Here is a 21157-nt window from a genome sequence, read left to right on the forward strand (position 1 = left end):
TCTGAGAGCGTTCCCGGTTGCCTCCTCAGCCGTTGAGCGTCGGAGCTAACATATTTAATTTTATTATGTACAATTAACGTAACGCATTTATGTATTTTGTAGGGTAGTAGTAGTAGGTAAGTAGATTATTAACTCATATTTTTCACGTCTTTGGAGAAAAGGCAGCGGTGAAGTTTGTTGCGCCGCTTCTCCTTCACCTGCGCTTTGGAAGTCGACAGTAAACTTGTTTTAAGTAAATTTTTGACGTCAATGAGATGTACCTATGACATTGTAACTTGATTAAAGAATTTTGAATTTCGTAGAATATAAGTATGTTCTAATAGTGAAATAGAGAATCTAACACGGACACTCGTGTAATTCACACGTGTCATCGCAATTTATAACTTCAATATTATGATAGAATAATTCCATTATCGACTTCCCTTTTCCGAGATTGTTTTCAAGTTTTGCGCGGCTTAATATCTACTTAGTAAATTTAAAGGAAAATTCTATCCATCAATATGCACAAACTTTAATAAGTACTTAACAATAATGTTATTTCAAGTACTTTCAAGAAACTTTCACATAATTTAACAAAATAAATTAACATCTAGACACAAAATATAAATTCGAAATGTGTGTACTCGACGAGAGACAAAAGTTTCACATCGTCCACAAAACATTTACCCTGTTATTCGTAAAAAAGTTAAAGCATACTTTAAGCTAAAGTACTTTTGTCACTATCGCATTTGATAATGAGAGAAAAAGACAAACATACTTTAGCTTGATAATATGCTTAAACTTCTTTAGAAATATATTCTCAACAATGTCAAGAAAGTGAGTCCTTCAGTTCAGGCGCTTTGTCCCCGCTCACCAGCGCGCCTCATATTTTAATCAATTTCATTTATTTCTTAGCGAAAAGTAAACAAAATATTTTAACATATTATAACGAAAAAGGTGACCACATTATATTATAGAAAACTATAATATTTTCTTAATAAATTCTTTATCTGGTGTGGCATAATCTGTTAAAATGTTTATTTTTCGCCAAGAAATAAAAGAAAGAGTGCCGACACGGCCTTTATCTCGACTCGGCCCCCGTAAGACACACGTATTATGAGCTATGCTCTCCGCCCTGGCATTACGTACGAGTATCGGCTTAACTGGGATCCGCTTATTTTGCGAAATGACACAATATCGCAGCATTCATACGGTACAGTTCATATCAAACTTTTCATGCACCTTTATACCATGGTAAAAGAGTCGAGTTTGCAGTGAACTTTCCATCTGTTGACTGGCTGAGAACTGAGAACGAATGTAAAGAAATACGAAATGCTTTGTTAGATGAAATCCCTTTTAACTTCGTAAAAATACTATTTTGGAATACAATCGTGAATTTTGTCGTTTACGAAATATGTAATAAATTTGTTTTGGCGTCAATAAAGTAGTTTACAAGGTGAGGGAATTTTTAAAATACGTATAATGTACGTAAAATAGATATATTTAGGATCAATATGATAATTCATGGACTGTAACAATGCAGCTGGATCATTCATACGAAGATTTAAACTTGGTTGAAAAGTCAATTTTCAAAAAGTATGAAATAATAAAAACAAACTCAACCACCATAAAAAAAAACTAAAATTTTGTAATTTGTAAACTTTTATTAAGAAGTCATAACCACAAATATTTAGTGTAGCTGCTGGAAAAAATACTACTTACATAAAACAGTTCAGAATTACAGATTTTATGGCAATAAATACTAAAGTTGCTATTAAATTTAATATTTTTTCGCCATAAAAATTTATTGAATCGGAAACGCGAATTTAATGCACATTACAACAAAATTAACTGAATAGAAAATTATACGTCAATAAATTAAACCTTGCACTTGTAACAATCTTTATAATTATTCTATGCTTACCAACAATCAACCTTACTGTACAATCATAAGGTTCAAAATCTCGTTTTTACAATAACAATAAGTAGGGAGAAGTGGTACTCACGACAATTGAAATTTAGAAATGTTCGCGATACCCTCTCGAAAATATTTTTAACAAATGTCGCGGTGGATTATCCTTGCAAATGATAATGATAGTGGCAGTGGCGTATTTACCGTAAGACTAAACGATGCCGCGCTCTGGGCCCTCCTAATGATAAGGGACCTCGAACCCTAACCTTTTTTCATCAAACACATCTTTGCATACAAAATCGGACACTTGCTGATTAAATGATTGAAATATCAAAGCTGAGATTAAAGCACTTAATAAGAAAATATTGAAATATTCATAATATAAGTGTCGTTAGTGAGCATTCAAAGATACTTTTTTGTTCGTTAATAATTTTTACGATACAAGCATTCACCGCTTTCTATGAATATATTAACCTTATAGTAAATACATAATGTATGTGTTTTTATGCATAAAAAATTCGGTCGGGCTCCCAAATAGTTTTATGCACCAGGGCCAAAGACTTACTTAAGCCACTGGATAGCGGTTTAACATCAGGGTGTAATGGCGGCCATATTGGGACACTTTAAAAAACGCGGTAAATTAAATGTAATTGTTCGCTTGTTAACCGGCTAGGGGACCGATGCTCACATTTTTTATTGTTGAATCTACAAATGTTAGATTCTAATTTTGAAGGTTCAATTGTGCATCTAAAAAGATTTCGTGGCATATGCCACTTTATACAAAAAGAATACAAAATCAGTTTCACGACATTTTGCAATTGATAACCACAAATGTTAAATACTGAACTCATAAACCGTATTGGACAACCGTACAGTTTTTGAGTTTATACAATTCAAAAATACTCAAGTTCCCCAACTTTTTTCTATTAATTAAGTAGTATTTAAGACAAATTAGACATAGATATGACAAATTTTAATACAACTTCGCTTTTGTAACTTCACACATTAATTTGTCGCCATTTTTCAATATCACGAAAGGTAACAAGATTACTTTCTCACAATCAAGAAGTAATTACACAAATTTGGGCCTTAATGGCATACCATTTGCAACTTTTTTGGCAAATTACGAGTTTTCTCAGAATCGAAATGTCGCAATTTACGCGGCTTTCAAAACCTTTGATCGATGCCTACAATTGTGTTGGACGATAGAAGGATTCAACATTGAAGCTGAATTTAACGAATATTAATTTCGATAATTTTACAATAGATATTGTCCAATCAATTTTGAAGATGTCTTTTCTTAGACGTATTTTTATCAATCATTAAGTACCATTGTTTCTAAGGATTTTTTTAAGACAATGGCATAAATAAAGCCGTTTATCACAAGTCAATATTCTGTGCAGTTATGAAGCGTTTACTGCTTAAAACCGTGATGAAACACGAATAAACACGATGAAATACGAACAACAAAACGCACTGCTTGGTCATCCACAAAACTTCACTATCATTGTCGCATAAAATATTATCTCAAACCACAAAAACGGCTAATACGGTTATTGTCCAAAAATATGGAGCTAATCTGACAGATCCCTAAAAAAGTTGCGTCCAAGCCGCCATAAGGTGTGAATGTCAGCAATTTGTGGGCCATTGTCCACAAGGGCCACAAGTGGGCCATGCCCACTTGACCCCCGATGCATAAATTATGCATAATCATGGATGCAGGGATGCGCTTGATGCATGTGAACGAAGAATTAGGGCACGCGACACATTACTTGTGTACGAGTAGGCGATTATATACAATACGTTCAAACATTTTTATCACCTTATTTTTTGAAGGTTAGTTATTGTACAATTCACGTTGTTTTATAATTATACAGTCGTTCTGTACCTACTTTTTTACCGAATTTACAAAAGCTAAGTATGTTATATGAATTGACATAATTAATAAACTGTTATAACCTAAAAATATATTGTAATAACGAAATTGTAATCACTCTATTGAATTGAAGTTTTAATCGACATAGCAAAAGGCAGCAAAGCTTTTGTGTACCTAACATACAGTTCTCTACTCTGGCGAGATAAATGTGCAGTAAAACTATATTTAGTACTAATATAATATATACAAAAAAGTTTCCCAAACTATATGGATTCTGGAATAAAATTCAAACTAAAATCAAAAGTTGTTCAGCGAATTTACTAGAGCCGACAAACCTGAATATTGAACAATACAAAGCACTCTAAAGTTACAAAGGCTAAAAAGCTGAATAGTGAATAATAGTCCTATATAAACCAAAAAAACCGCGATTCAACAACATCTAAACATGAACAAAAAATTGAAAAAGTTTGCTATCGCTCATTAGATCTGTTTGATTTGCCACAAAAATAACAATTAGGGCACAAAATGTCCAGGGTACAGAAAAGTTCCCTTTTTATAAAACTTACTAGCTGCGCGGGTAAACCCCGGGGTGTTTCGCTCCCGTGGGATTCCGGAATAAAAAGTACCCTATGTGTTATTCCTAGTTATATTTTACACGTGTGGTACACATCAATTATCAATTCATTTATGATCAGTTAATTTAAGAACTTTGTTCTTGTCGGTGGAGCAAATTTACCGTGTACCAAATTTCATAATAATCCATACATTAGATTTTGCGTCATGTCGCAATTTATAATATTTGTAGGATTCTCTAATTCTGAAAAAGCTAATTTATTACTGTTTGACTAGAGCTTTTTTTTTTCATTTTCCTATCAGGTATCTAGTAATAGGTATATTTTTATCGATTTTGATTTGCATAGTACCTGCTTAAATATTTTTGGTTAATTATGTCTTTAACTTGCAACTATCTAATTATATATAATTTTTTTATGTCCCGTTTCAAAGCGTGAATTATTCGAATTATTCCACTCGAAGCACTTAGCTAAAACACCCAGGTGTTTTAAGTTTACTGGTACTTCAGTTATGTAGACAAATTTTTGGCAAATCCTGGCTTGACAAATTTTTGGCAAATGAGTGATGAAGATAAATCAGGTGATTTAACTTCATCACTCAGTTTAATATGTATATTTATAAAAAATAGTACTTCAAACACCCGCGGTGTTTGAAGTACTATTTTTTAAAACACCTGGGTTTTAAGTACACCAAAAAGCACCTGGTTGCTTTAGCCTTAAGTGGAATAATTGAATTAATCAATGTAGCACATCTATCACGTTTTTAATTTGTGGCAAATGTCCACGTGCGTATCTAACGTTGCAAACATTTAAATGAGCTTAAAATCCCATGGGCCGTAATCGCATAAAGAGGCATTAGATGCAATGTTAGATGATGAATTCTAATGAGTACTCTGGAGATAATATCCATTAATTCTGTACCGGTGTGGTTTGGGAGAATTACCCTTATCTATTTAGATAATGTAATTAGTTTGCTATGGGTTGTCAGTACATATAATGATGATAATAATTAAAACATCAACTTCATGCGTGCACATGTCTATACTTATATAAGTACACCAAAAATACTACTAATATTAGATGCGAAAGTCTGTCGGTCTGTTATTCTGAATCGATTTTGATGAAATGATTTCGAATTGATATAACTAGCGGCGGAAGATTTACTGACAATCTGAAAATCCGTCTGGTAGTTTTTGAGTTTATCTGGTTCATATATTTATACATTATATTTAATTTTTATGACCACCAGACGGGTAACATAAAATAGTACCGTTTGGCACAATTTATCACAACTTACGGTTCAATTGTTGGCAATAAACGAATTCAACAATATTTTATTTATCAAAATCTATGTTTTAATTCGACTGCTGTTTCTACTTTAAAAAAATGTCTTCATTTGGCATCCTGCCGGCCGCATTGAGGACTTCCTTCATTTCTTCCATTTCATTGATAAAAAATAATTAAGGCCGCTATATAGCGCTCGTCCACGCTAAGGATTCTTTTCATAAACAATAATGAGATTTCAGCATTAAAAAATGAAAAAGTAAGCTTTCCATTTCATTTCGTAAGTTGGGTACTTATATTTGGGACTAACTTTGAACCAAAGCTTTGCCCAACGCTTTGGGGCAAAGTATGTTCTTATCCCTTAAGTCTCCTCTTACGACATCCATCCATCCGGGGATGTCAAGTGGCCCTAATCTAGGGCGGGAACCATCAACAGTTTGTTTAGAAGTAACTATCCAATATATAGAGGACTAGTATTTGCCCTCGGCTTCGCCCGTGTGGATTTTCCACGGAAGTATTAATTTTTTCGGGATGAAAGGTACCGTATGTCCTTCTCTGTAGTTCAAATGTAAGGAGATGAGGCGAGAAGAAGTAACAAACATTTATTACATTTTATAATATTAAGTTGGGACTTCCCAATTTTACTGTATGTTTAAAAACGTGAGATGCGAGCTATGCAACTAGGGTTACCAAATGAGAGATTTGAAGGTCCCGAGGAAAAGCTTTATGCTTATTTAGTCCCTTCAAAACATCCTGAGATTTTGTTGCAATATGAGAATTTTCTTTCAAACTCATATTTACAATCAAATAGGTCATAATTATTACTAGGAATCCCTTGGGGCTTATCATCTCAAACACAATTGATTTTTTAATTAAATATTATGGTTTATTTTATTTGTGAAAAGTCACCAAATCTCATTGTTTAATTAGTATATATGTAGACTTTTGTTTTTTTTTTTACTTTCTAATAATATAACTCTAACTCTATAAATATGTACATATCGTTATTTTCTTCAAAACTCTAAAAGTCCTGAGATTGAACGAGAATTGCCCATTGATCCCGAGATATGGTAACCCTATACGCAACTGAAACATGCGGTAAAAGAACTCTTATAAAATTCTAACTACACTTTACAATTTCTTGGATTGCAAGAAGCAGTAAGTACTAAAACTTTATGGCTAAGAATACTTTCAAAAGTTCCAATCACATTGTGCCGAGAATATCGGCACCTCACTTTAAAAAATGTATAAAACCAAGAATATGTGTATACGAGAGAACATAAGTCTCGATTACTCGGAATTTCTAGAGAAAATATTCAATCTGTGGGTAGATTTTTTTCAAATGGGGGATGAAAGTTTGTGTTCTGCTTTCGCTGAATAACTCATGCGGGCGAAGTCGCGGGCAAAAGCTAATACTTCATAAAGATTATAATTAAATAGATTTCCTTGAAGTGTTATAAGCAAGAGCTGTGACGTACGTAACACATACTTAATTAAATTCTAATAAATATATTGATTATAGTGGCGTTATACAGCTTCTCATCTTAACGAGATCAAAGCCTATGCGTCAGTTGTTTATATCTCGTTTCAATAAGTCCTATTATATAGATTAGCTATAAGATATTTTTTTAATAATGGACTAGCCTCAACTGTCCACACTAAGCTTGTACCTAGTGGTTCTATTAGTCTAATAGACACAAACTCAAACAAGAACACTACCGCTGACTACATAAATTAGTGAACTTTACGTTGTTGTGCCCAGGTTAAAGTTAACGTCAAAGTTGACTGGTGCCACCCACTATAAGGGTGAGTTTCTACTGCGCACCGATGACGTTTAGACAAAATGACGTACCTACATTGTTTTTTTCTGCGTTAAAGTTAATTGATGCAATCCACTACAAGTATAATAATATTTTTCAATTAGGTATGTGTTTAGGCTCTAAGTAAATCACGCCAGTCAGAACTTTCGAAGTGAATCAAGCGCTCGTACCATTTCACAATAGCAATTGGGAGCGTCGCTTCGTACCAGATGAATGGTGGCGAATACAATAACGTTAGTTCCGTCGGGATAGACAGGATCTTGATTGTTCATTTAGGCAAATTCAATATTTGTTTGCAGTTCACCAGTCTAGCTATTAAGCTTAAAATATAATCTATGTTACATTAAAAGTATTTACCTAAATTGACATATTCACGAAGAATGTAATTTTAACTTACTTATTATACCTAATTATTAATATATCCTATGATTTGAATCCATTTTATTTCTTAAATATTCTCCTATGTTGTGACATTGTAAACCTCAGTGGTAAGGCATAGCGGACATCAACCATCTAACGTACCTATTTCACAATGAATACATATATAATTATGAATTTGTATATTCCGCTGAGAATGTCAGAATCTTGATTGTTCATTTTGTTAGGCAAGTTAAATATTTATTCAATTAATTGTCGGTTCATCAGTCTAGCTATTTTGCTAGAACAGTGAAGCTGTGGCAATATATTGACTTGGAGAAGAGAAAGTAGGAAGTCCATCCATCCTGAGCTCCAACGTTCAAACACTAGAGCAATCGGAAAAATGATGAGAGAATATTTCTCATCTTCTTTCTATAATGTACTTACGTGTGGCTGTTGGCCATACAAATGAGAGGAAAGCATGTGGAAATAACTGGACAAAACATATAATGGCGACGGTAATGAAGTAGCCAACCAGAAAAATGTGTTAAATCGTTCAAAAAGAAAAGTTAAAATAAATGACAGAACTGGAAGTCCTACATCCTGTTAAATAGTAAATACGCGAGTTTGGATGTGAGAATATCTCTTACTGAACCTCGCCTAATCTACGGCATGGATTTCAATGAAGTTTGGTACACGAGTGCAAAATATAGGTACCTGGAATATAGGGTGTTAGATTATCAAACGTTCAAACGAGATCTAACCTATAAAAGGCGATGGTTACTCGTCGACTTTGCTAAAATCAAAACAGCCGTCAGCGTGTCGACAGTGCAGTCAGGGTTGTCACAAAATATTTTGTGAAACTAAATAATTGAAAAAATATATACTTACACATGGAATATAGGGTACTTTTTATAATGCCAAAATTTTCTATAATTTTTTAACGGCATCTTTCTTAGCAGTTGTTGCCATTTACTAAATATTTTCTTTTATTAGCCTATTGGAAATGTTGTTACAAGCCCCCTTCCTATTCCTTAAACTAAGTAAACATGCTTCTAAACAGTCAATTGAATCATACCTCGCCTTGTGGATCTCCTCGCATGGTCTACATAATCCAATGTCAATGACACACGCAGATGTTTTAGGTGTTTGTTCCTTTATTCACCAGTTGAACTCTCTTGACCCTGGCTCCGGTGTCTCATCTTCACTACATTTCTTTTAAAAAGCGGTGATACTTACCTACCGACTAATATATTAATTAAAATATTGTGTATTCATCCATCCTGATATTGTTACTTGGATAAAATATGATTGGGTTTGTGGATGTTTTGCGGATTTAGGTATCTTGTAAATTCTTTTGTGGTAGTATCATCTTGTTGGTATCACTGAAAATCAGCGTCATAGCTCCTTGTCATGGCACAAGCTGCGTGGTACCTACCCTTTTGTAGCATTTTTTATAATTCTTTTCAATCAATCTTAGTGATATCAATTTTAGTCTCACATCTGCCAATATTAGCCTTTTTGTAAACTTTAGTTGTAAACAAATCAAAGATAAACACCTGTTCCCGACTTTAATTTAATATGAGGTCTTATATATTTTTTTAATTTAATTTAATAACCTACCAACCATCTCTGCCCTGGTCCATCCTTATCAATTTGTTGCCAGCAATTCGACCCCAATACAAAAAAAAATAATAGAACTTTTGGGGCGAATTTGTCAACTTTTACTCATGTTATCAAATTGCGTATTATAACGATACCTTCCAACGTAATTCCTAATTAGCTTAGTGCAAATATCACCAGTTTTAATCGCTCAAGTTGTCATCTAGTTACAGCGGTTTCGCTGTAGCCGGCTTGTTAGCTACGGGTTGGAAAATAAATATTTTTAAAGGCTGCACTGCGGGGCCGTAGATTGGAGTTTTGGAATAAAAACTATCCGGTGTTATTCATATGCCAACACCATAGATAAACAAAAAAAAAATAGAAATATCAGGGCCAACACTATATATTTTTATACTTATTCATCTGAATCTACACACTGAATCTATTTACCTATTAAACAGAATACGATACGATTAAATAAACATGCACCAACCAAGATACATAATAATAATATGCAATTTAATTAAAACATATCCAGTTGGATATGTTTTAAATTGTATTTGTTAAATGATTTCATAAAATTATACGCAACAAAAGTTAGCAAAATAAGGCGCTCGTAACGAATCACGTGTATAATTAAAAAAAAAAAAACAAGCGACATCTTCTGTGAGAATAAAACGTAAATAATGCCTGTTTGTCTGTCTGTTCACTGTTTAGATGACGTCAAATCATCAGATGTTAGATCTCCCTTTGTTCCCACGGCATACACCCTCATCTAATAATACCCGGGTCGAAAGATATTGACCGGCACAAAAATACCCAGCAAATGAACCTCGAAGCCTAAAAATAATGAGTTCCAGTGTATCGCTACAAAATGTCATATGTGTCGTGTGAATATCGAGTGAGAGAATGTATGTCTTGATCCGATCGCGTGAATGCTTTTTCGTGCAACGTTTTGCATATGCCTCGTTGGTACACAGTTAGGGATACAGTGTGACTTGAATAAAATCTGATACCAGTGTTAGTTAAATTGTTCATGTTACGAAATGTTTGCATTAGTTTTTTTTTTCTTATTACATCATTGTTGAAAAAAAAACGCTTGAATTGTTGTCATCATTGTTGAAAAAAAAAACGTTCATTTTTGTGAAAAAACAAGTACAACAATAAAAACATATTAGCCGCTGAAATCGAAACAAAAAAAATCAAATCTGTGTTTGTCCTCCAATCGATCTAATTCAGTCTTTTTTATTTTGTAAATCTTAATACAGATAGTAACTATCACGGGTCCGACATTTACCGGCGGAAGAAGTAACTAGGAAAATGCTTAGATAGAGAAACAGAGAACAGGCAAACAGAGAGTCGCGACAAAGCCACGTTTAGCTGCATTTATATCGAAACACAATCAATATATAAACTATGCAAATTCAAATTCAAAATTCTTTATTCAATTTACGATGATATACATCACTTATTAACATCAAAAAAATACTTAAACTAAAGTCTATTGCCGACTTCCAAAGCGCAGGTGAAGAACAAACGGCGCAACAAACTTCACCGCAGCCTTTTCTCCAAGGACGTCAATTAAGAAATATATGTCTTATACATATATTAAAAATGAAGAAAACGAATTTACGTAGTTGCAGTTTGTATATTGATTGTGTTTCGAGATAAAGTGAAACTGATAACAGCTAGTTTTACTTATTAAGTAATGTAAACACATATTCATTAAATTATCATGCTTCATGTATGTTGTCGAAGCGCAAACTGAGTGAGTTAAACAGAGAATGAAATGTTTTTGGATAGAAATAAATAAGTCTTAGGTTGGGAAGATGATACCCAGACATATTTCGCTCAAAGGCTCTGAATGACATTCGTATGAAACATTATGATATTTTTGACAAATTACGAGTACATCTCAGAAGACATACGAATAAATAAAGCATTAAATATATGTTTCGCGTTAGCTTAGTACATAAAGCTTATATCATCATTAATCATTACTGTTGTCACATTTATTTACTTTCGTGTCCTTATCTTTACATATTATAAAACAAATTCCCACGCGCTCTGCGCGCTTCTGCACGAATTTTCATACGGTTTTCACCAATAGATATAGAAGAAGAAGGTTTCGGTGTATCCCATAATCGCATCCTACGTCATCCACGGTAGGATATGCAGTGGTCCTATTGTAGCACGGAACACATTCCAATTACTTCCACAATTTCATATTATACGCGAAATTATATCGTTTCACGATGTCGGTGTAAATTTTTTGTCAGATGCCAGCCATTCATAAAAAATATATTATTACTTATTACTAATACATAATATTCTTCAACTTCTTCAATCCATTGTGCACTCACTGCCTAATGTAGGTCTCCTCATTCACCTCATTTTAGATTATTTAACTAGATTCGACACTAATCAGTCTATTTGTTACTCTAATATATTGGACTAATTTACAAGGCCGTGTTCAAATTGAGTACGCGCCGAGTAGCTGGTTAGAACACGACGAGCGCTAGATGTTAAATTAGTGTGGGTAATATATAAGTCTGTAGTGTGAGATAATAACATATCGCCATCGAGGAAGTTATGCGTGTTTATCTTACGCTACTGTTATTATTTCGATGCCACATACCGCACATTCCTAATCAGGTCACATATCATATCTACATCATCATTACAAAGTATAAAATAAAGTCGCTTCCCGCTGTTTGTCTGTCCCTACGTATGCTTAGATCTTAATTCGAATTATATTTCAATAGTGGGCAGGATGTGTATATAGAAACATACGTCAATGATACTAACCAAAATTTACAATATTCCTATTGCTGCAGCGTCAGCGTACCCGGCTATGCTGGTAGCCTCTCAGCATCACTCCCTGGAGGCGGGGCAGCGGCGTGGGAGCGGCTGGGAGCTGAAGTGGTGCTGTCGGGGTTGGTGTCCGCGGCCTACTTCGCAGCCATGGAGCGCCGCTGGTCGGGAACTGCGCCCGCCATGCTGGGAGTCGCCTACTGCGCTGCTAGCTTTGTTTCTGTAAGTTTAAATTTATAAGAAAAACATGAGGTACGTGAGTACAAATAGGAAATGAAAAAATAGAGAAATAATAATGTTGAAAACAAAACTCATTAACAGTTGCTTCTTCGACCAGGAGACTTGAAATAATAACAAACACCCATCCCACGTACCAAATTGTTTTCAACTTATCTCTACTGAATAACTTAGCAGCCATTTTAAAAGATTTTATTTATCTTGCAATATACCTACTTAATTATGTGTATGTCGCTGTCCCTATGTCTCGGATGAAATCTTAGAACTCAATTTTAAAGCAGATATCTTCAACCGAATGAGCTGAAATTTTGCACACGTTTAGTTTGATTTGGATGACAATGATTATTATAATACCTAAGCATGACCTTAAGGTACACCAAGAAACGTCTCAACGTGGGAACTCCTCAACGGTTTACTGCACGGAGATGATTCTTTTCTCACACATTGAATGCAATAACATCTCTGTGACGACGATAAAACCTTGTGTCAAAAAATACTTTTTGTAAAAAAACTTATTTATAATGAAGTTCTAGCCCTATGTGTCTGTCGGCAGAAACCATTTTGCTCCAAGATAAATGGTGCTCAGTTATTAGTTTATCTTTATAGCAGAATCACGCGCCTTTTTCATAACATGAATGATGACCATTACTGTTTCCTAGAGCTATTCTAACTAAAGCTCTATAGATAATGAATAATAATGGCTTCCTGTGTATTTATTCAAATTTTAATCAATTGGAAGAGCCTCAGAACTAAACTAGAACAATGCATCGTTTGTAGACATTCAAACATGAATTGAGAAACTTGATAGGGCTCATGCTCGAATGACGAAACGTATCGACGATCTTCATATAACATGACACAAAGTAGGTAGTTGGGATAGATATAAAGCTTTATACATATAAAATAAAGTGTATCACATTATATTTACATTAGTGTGGCACATTATTTTGACTTATTAATTTTGACTTAGTCTAATAACTTCGGACACATTGAGATGCCCTGCACTATTTTTTGGAAGATGCCTTTAGGCGACTTCAAATCTAGAATCAAATCTGATTATTACAGATATTATTATCATTGACGATTTTATTAATACAAGAGTTCACGTTTACGTCGCCCTGTACCTTCGGTGTTTTTTTCTTCGAGACACAGTACAATGTTGAATAGAGTCTGGATGATGTGCTATAGGTGTGGGTACCTGCCTTTGTCTGCGATCGTAGGACAGCTGCTGGTTAACATCTGTTGGGACAAAGGTTGTGATTTTGGAAGATGTACTTACCTACAACAGCAACTAATAAAATGGACGTGGCGTGGTGGATACGCTTATTTTGTTTGAAAGATTCTGTCCATTTTGTTGTTAGCGAACAGCCGATAGTTCTTCTTTGTATGTTCACAGTTGCGTTCGGGACTGTGAAGCCGCGAAGCCCGGGATCAGCTTAAAAAATAAACCTTACAATTTTGAAATGTTTCACCGTATGCTCCTCAGAGTGTAACAAAAGTTCCTTGGGAAAATTCTATAAGCGAAGTTTCATATTAATTTCAACACTTCTCTTTTGTTTTCTTCTTCTGTTTTGTAATCGTTACAGTGGACGCGACTAAACTCTAATTTTTAAAAGTGTTAACTTTAAACTTCGCATACAGTAGGTATCTACCCTATATACTTTATATTACCATTAATTATGTATAAGGAGACTAAAAAACCAAATAAGATCGTAAGTTGGTTAATAAGTAAGCACTTCAGAGCAACTTAACAGATATTTTTCCTAAAGAAAATATAATTAAGAAGGCATGGAAGTCACAAAGATTTTTCCTCAATATTCTGTGTCCGTTTTTATCGTATTTTTTGCCGTAGCCAGTTTGGGAATGTTTATTGAGATAGTTCACATAAACATTCTGAAAAATATAAATTAACCGTCCTAGTGTGACGCATAACATACAATATTATTCTTGGAAAAGTGAAATGGCCGTCCAAAAAAATATGACGAATAAAACACTGCATTGTAAAATAACCAAAGTATAGATGGGGATTTCGTGTTCAATTCGTCAACGACAGACGAACACCGCCTATCCTACATTCGTAATGTATAGGAAATTTCTAAAAAAAGAGTATTCTTATTCTTGCGTGTCGATGCCATATCTACAACGCTGTTATTGGATGTTAAAATATTTTTACCAGAGCCGAGCCACTTCTACTGCTTCATCTATATTATATTTACATTTATTATTGGCGCTGACCAGTCTTCGCGGCATCACAGCTTCGAATGAAACACGCGAACATGCGAGTCTTGTACATTTATTACTTAGATAGCAGAAAAACAGTATCTCACTGAGTTCTCAAATTATGTAGATACTAGTAGCGCCCCAAGACTTTGCTCCCGTGAGAATTACAGGATAAAAAGTAAAAGTACCCTATGTGTTATTCCAGGTTATATTCTACCCGTGCACCAAATATCATAACAAGCCGTCCAGTAGCCGTACACATACAACTTCAAAAACTATCGCATTTATAATATGAGTAATATTTTGCAGGTATTTAGAATGCGTTGCGTATGGTATTATGTATCTGTTAGTTCAATAATTTGTAGCATCAAGCAGGTATAGTATCTCTACCTCTAAAGCATATCTATACCCCACGCCAGTGTATAGTAATTGCACAGGATCCTTTCAACTCAATGCATGCGGTTTTTTTGTATCGTACGTTCGTTTCCGTTCTGCCGTTCAAGAATGGAGGCAAAAAATGCGACTATATTCGTTGGAAATCAAAATTCAACGCGGCGCTCATTCTTTTCCTACCATTCCATTGAAATAAACGTTCGTTTTAAATAGAGCGAAATACGCAACGAAATCTCTACCTGTCACTTCAGTACCGGCCGGACACATAAATTAACCTTCTTTTCTTTCTTAACTAACACACTTTTTATGTGGCCTGTCCTACATTTAATTTTAATGATAATTTGTTTGTCACTCGTAACATCACAACAGTTACTTATATTTTTCGAATTATTGTCTACTTTTTTTAGTAGCTATAACATGTCCCACTGGGCAAAAGCCTCCCCTCTCTCTTTCCACTTGTCCTTTTCTTTAGCCTTCTCCATCCAATGTCTCCATACTGTACCCGTCAGTTGGAATCCAGTTTGTAAGAATGTGGGCCAATCTCTCAGGCTGCATACGGTAAACGTGACCCGCCCAGTTCCACTTTAGCCTAGCCGCCGTTTCTCTTACTACTTAGTGTTTTCAAAATATCAACGTACAAGGTCATTGTTATAGTAATCACCCATATAGCCTTGCGTGAAACGCCACTGAATTTAAGTTTCTTAACTAACCAACATGTTTTTCATTTTTCAGATGCCCTCCCTGAACCCGGCACGGTCACTCGGCCCATCCTTCGTGCTATCCCGCTGGGACAGTCACTGGGTGTGCTGGGTGGGTGGTCTAGGCGGTGGGGTAGCCTGCGCACTGCTCCACGAGTGGGGCACGAAGCGGCCGCGAACACATTCAAACTCCCGCGCGTCTTCGCCTCGAGATCTCGATGAATTGGACAAGCCGTCATTCCCGACGTCGCACCATCATTATCGGCATGCACCAACGTATTGTGCTGCATCAGCGCCCCGCCCTGACACCACGGAACCCTTGTATTCTGGCACTAAGTCGCTGTACTGCAGATCTCCGCCGCCCGCTCGACACACGCTGCACAGGTCAGCTGAAGGATCGACTTGTTGCACGTAATTATGCTCTGTTGTTGTAATGTGCACCTTTACAGCACGTTAGTTAACTTGTTTGAATGTTGCCAGCATTGATGCCAGTAAAAACCACCAGACCACAGCTGAATTGTCTGTGAGTGTGGGAGGCACGCAGACGCAGTGGAATTAATATTTCTAAAGATGCTTTTTATATAATGCGTAATAGGCATCTACGCTAATAATTAGGTTTTATATTTTAACTTGCACGCATTTCACATATATTAAACAGTACCCAGATATGCCATTGTAACTTTCAAACCGAAATCCACGAAGTTGGATTTTCAAGTCAAGTTAGATTCCCGATACACATCTATCCATCACCATCCCGAACATACGAGTGTTCGCCACTCCGATATACTTCGAATTTCTAGAGCTAGCAAATATTTGTCTGCCATCCACGATTCTGCGAGTGTTTCTCTGTTATTTCAAGTCGCATCCATCGGAAACATCGACAGAGGCTGAAAATGTTTTGTAAAATAAAACGTGACGTAAGCAGAAATCAATTTAGACAAGATTTGAATATGTAGGTACCTGCAGAAACGCGCAAAGGCGAAACATATTTTAATACTATCGAAAAAAAAGATACACAAATCCTCCAAAGTTATCATTATTTTAAGTGAAAGAATGTAATGTTCTTATATCTGTGGCTTTGATTTAAAAACTAATCTGAAATATAGGAATGAATAGGTTTTAACTTCATTGAACTTTGCAAAAAAGCATGGCAATAAAATTCGTTATATTTTATCAATATCATACCTACCTGCTTATTTTATCAATAACGAAAACCTGTCACTAAGCTATTCTCATTTCACAGATCCCAGTCAGTATACAGCAAAAGCAGCGGCGCGGGCGCAGGCGGGCCACTGGTGGCTGCGCAGTCGCTGCTGCTGCGGCCGCCGCAACACACGCACACGCACGCGCACACGCAACATGCATTAACGCATAACCAGAATGCGCACAATGCGCAGCGCGAGCCGGCGTACGGGGCTACGGTGAATGGCATCAGGCCGGGACCTGCGGGTAAACATACCTTGAAAAATAAAAGATTACTTGTTTAATACAGTACCTACAACTAAATAACAATACCTACCTATACATACTTGCAACACATTTTGACAAATTTTATACAATCATAAAAGTCCTCACAATTTGTGTCACGACGCTGGCTTTCAAGGAGACCTGAGTCTTACAGATTTTATATATGAAACTTCTGTAGGTTATAATCGGATTGCAAATTCGTTTTCATAGACCACCACTTGCTTCCGGCTAATGAAAACATTGCGAGGAAACCTGCACATTGGTGTGTATCCTACTACCTGCCACTAGATGGCGGGTAGGTAGTCGTAAAAGTCATGTCTGACGACTTTAGGCGACTTCAATAATATCTGACTCTGACCAGTGTTAGCAATAACACTCGATATGATGATGAAGGCTTTCGAAGTGGATTTAATACCGCTTAAGGAAAACATCGTGAGGAAACCTGCACTCTAGCTGATAATTTATCATTTAGTATTGAAATTTAATGCCAAGGAAATAGTTGTGGGTTTACTCCACTTAATGATCCTATGAGGAATATGACTATAAGGAATTAACCTTTCAGGTGCAGCAGTAACGGAGCGTCGCGAGTCGGTGTACAGCGCAAGCGCGGCAAGCAGCACGACGCGGCGCGGCCCGCTGCCGTCCGACGACAGTGCGTACGGCAGCGGCACCTACTCCCGCGCACCCTACAGGGCCACCCCGCCCGACCATTACTAGCGACGACCTTCGCAGCACAACATTGCGCTGCTCTTTGACGTTTGAACGTTTTGTGAAGTGGTTTTATCTTGTAATAACTGTCTCATAATGAAGAATAGTATAAACCGTTTGTGAAATAGCTATAACATCTGCGCGCATGGGAACGTTACGTATGTATTCCCGTACGTTGTACATGGCGACCCGCTATATCAGTAAAGACGACCTAGCAGTGTTGTTTGAATTTGTTGTGAAGTGGAAATTATTCTGGTAAGTTAAGGTAAGTTCTAATAATAATGACGAAAGTTAAATTACTATATATATATGTATATACTAGCAGCCCGTCCCAGCTTCGCTCGGGTAAAATCACAATAAAACTTCACAGAAATCACCCTATAGATAATCAGATTTAATTCAAAATAATTGAAGTTCAGGATTCGAATCATCGACAGTAACAGCGCGAATTCAATGGTGTTTACCACTGAGCTGTCTTGATATCTTTCTATCTCTTCTCATTTAACTACCCTAAAGGTCAAATTTAAAAAAATCCTGAAACACTGGTTTCATTATTTTGCATAACATTTGTGCCAAGTTTCAAATAGATCCGTAAAGATTTTCGTTATTTTTCATACAAACTTTACCCCAAATTTTTACCCCTTTAGTGGTCGAATTTTGAAAATTCCTTTCTTATCTGAGCACTACGTAATAACATAAAGCTACTGCCCAAATTTCGCGTTTATAGCTTCAATGATTTAGGCTGGGCATGATTAGTAAAAATCGCTTGTACTTTTATATATATAGATAGATGTTGGACTCGGTGGTATAACAAACAATTTGTGGAATACCTAGCATTAATTAACAAGCAATTAAATCAAATTAACTTTATGATTATACTAAATGGTGTATTAAAAATCGCAAAAGTTAAAGGTACTCGTAGTCAAATCTTTGACGATTGAGCGTGTTGTAAAGTGGTTTTATTTTGTAAAAAAAATCGCAAGATTTTGAAATGTTAACCTGAGCTAGATTTATAGACTACCTAACTTCTTTGAAATAATACTTTTGTAAAATAGTCTAATGAATAATAGCTTTTTATTCTATAAGTCTTCATTTGTTAAATCCAAATGTATGTCTAATAAATTGATTTTCACTTAATAACTCAGTTATTTTATATAAAGACTGCTTATATTTAATTTAGTTATGTCTGTACTGGCTGGATTTAAGGACCATAATTCCATATTATTAAGGCTTGCCATATATTATTTTAGTGCCATATTTATGTCTTCATAGATAAGATTCTATAGTTACTCAGACGTTAACGAACCAAATATTATCTGGCTATCCTTATTAATACTAGATTAAGATACATTTTGCTATATATTTAAGACATGTATTAAATAAGGCTTCCAACGAAATACTATATTTAAATTTTAATCCACTGTTAACATTAATTGATGTTAACGAAGCTGTCTTCGTATATCGAACATATATTGAACTATAATAATGTTGCCAAAATGAAAAATAGGTAAGTTAGCAAAATAATTACTAAATAATTATGTAGCATTTCTAATTCATAAATAAAATTAAACTCTCGAAAGACTTACTAGTATAAGATAATGTTGAATGTAAATATAAATAAGGAAAATATCTTGTAACCGTCATTTGCTATGAACGGTTACTGTAAAATTTTAATTAAATTGATTAGGTACCTAGATATATTCAATTATAGTTTTAAAAAATTGCAAGGTAACATATAAATTAACTATGTGGACCATCTTTTCAGGAGAAAGATGCAATCTATCATATTGTAAGACTATTACATCTCTATTTACCTATTTCCATAAAATCCACTAATTAGTATTTATATTTATAAGGATAACAATTAAAATATGTATGTTATAGTGGTTACGAGAAAAGTTACATGCTATTTTAAGAAGCTAGCTAGAATTTTGGGTAGTATTTGTTTTTAAGCTTCAAAAGCACTCACGGCTCTCTGTTACAATATTGTGACACAGAAAGTTACGCATAAGTTGTTGTTGGTAAAAAATATATAGTCTGTAACAAAAAGAATATGTCGGATAATACATTTAACAAAAATTTAAAATTTTAAAGCATGGAATATTAGAATCTATGTTTTCAATTTTTCCTTCGCAGTAACGTCAGTGTGACACTAAAGAACCTTTCATTTCACAATCACACCATTGCGACAAAGTTCTTGTTGGTCATGCCGTTTGATAATTTTCCTAAAACTTAGAGGAATGGAATATTAAGAGTCCATGTTTTAGGACACAGCAAAAGTTATTCCTATTAGTCGGATTTTGCGATAACTAATACTGTTCTAGTTCTAATGGATATAACTTATTATGAAATTAAATGTTGAAAACACTAAATTAAATTTTGGTGAAGTTAGAAATGTTATCCTTACCATGAATATGTTTCGTGTATTTTTGTATGATTTACTTTATTAATTAGAACATTTTAATATTTTCCAGTGTAAAATGTTTGTCATTCTACCCCTTATTGTAAAATAATAAATGTTACAAAATCCATTTTGTAAATAAATTGACAAATAAATTTACTTGCAGTTTCAACCGTTTTCTTTCAATAACTTTAATCTCATGCAATATGGTAGACAAATCATGATTTCTTGTAAGAGTGTCAATACTTTTTGAATATATTATACTATTTGAGTCATCACAATAAAATATTGTTTTGTTAAATAAAGTTTATTTAAATATTTAATTAAATATACATATAACTATTGCCAGCTGTCGTGGAGAAGATTCAAAACATAACATAAGCTCGACTCATAATTACACATAAACATAATTACAATACTGAAATATTACACGATTTGTGCTTAAAATACCTACAATATTGCAGTCCTGCGTTAACTATTATATTATGAAATCCAAGTCATAGCCGACTTCTGAGAAAAAAAAGTTCATTGAAAAATGAGTTTTAATTCTTCCGCTTTAGACAATTTTATATGCCTGCCTACCAGTCTGTTCATTTGTTGTCAATTCAAAATAAGTCTACAAAGAACGGCATAGAGCTCAAATTTTAATGAACGTAATTTTGCCGGGTGGGAGCGGTGTTGTAGAAATCGGCTACGATATTTATACATTCAGCGTCAATAGTTTGTAGAAATCAGTATAAAACAAACTATATACAAATCGAGACTGGGCACTCCTTACATTCACATGTTAATAAAGGTTCCATTCGATATAACTAAT

General features: G+C 34.8%; 1 protein-coding gene across 2 annotated transcripts in view; it reads left to right on the forward strand.

Annotated features, from left to right (window-relative positions):
- The window catches only part of bib (big brain), an 83906-nt gene extending 63394 nt beyond the window's left edge, over positions 1 to 20512 (forward strand). Inside the window, exons 3-6 of one of the 2 annotated variants that reach the window (XM_053754877.1) lie at positions 12240 to 12438; positions 15799 to 16175; positions 17008 to 17213; positions 17794 to 20512. In XM_053754877.1, the coding sequence (XP_053610852.1) occupies positions 12240 to 12438; positions 15799 to 16175; positions 17008 to 17213; positions 17794 to 17948 (937 nt within the window). In that variant the 3' untranslated portion in view covers positions 17949 to 20512. The remainder of the gene's footprint in view (positions 1 to 12239; positions 12439 to 15798; positions 16176 to 17007; positions 17214 to 17793) is intronic. The other variant, XM_053754882.2, reaches the window with a different exon arrangement.
- Positions 20513 to 21157: the final 645 nt, after the last annotated feature.

The sequence above is a fragment of the Plodia interpunctella genome, chromosome 2 (genome assembly GCF_027563975.2).
Source record: "Plodia interpunctella isolate USDA-ARS_2022_Savannah chromosome 2, ilPloInte3.2, whole genome shotgun sequence".
NCBI classification, from domain to species: domain Eukaryota; kingdom Metazoa; phylum Arthropoda; class Insecta; order Lepidoptera; family Pyralidae; genus Plodia; species Plodia interpunctella.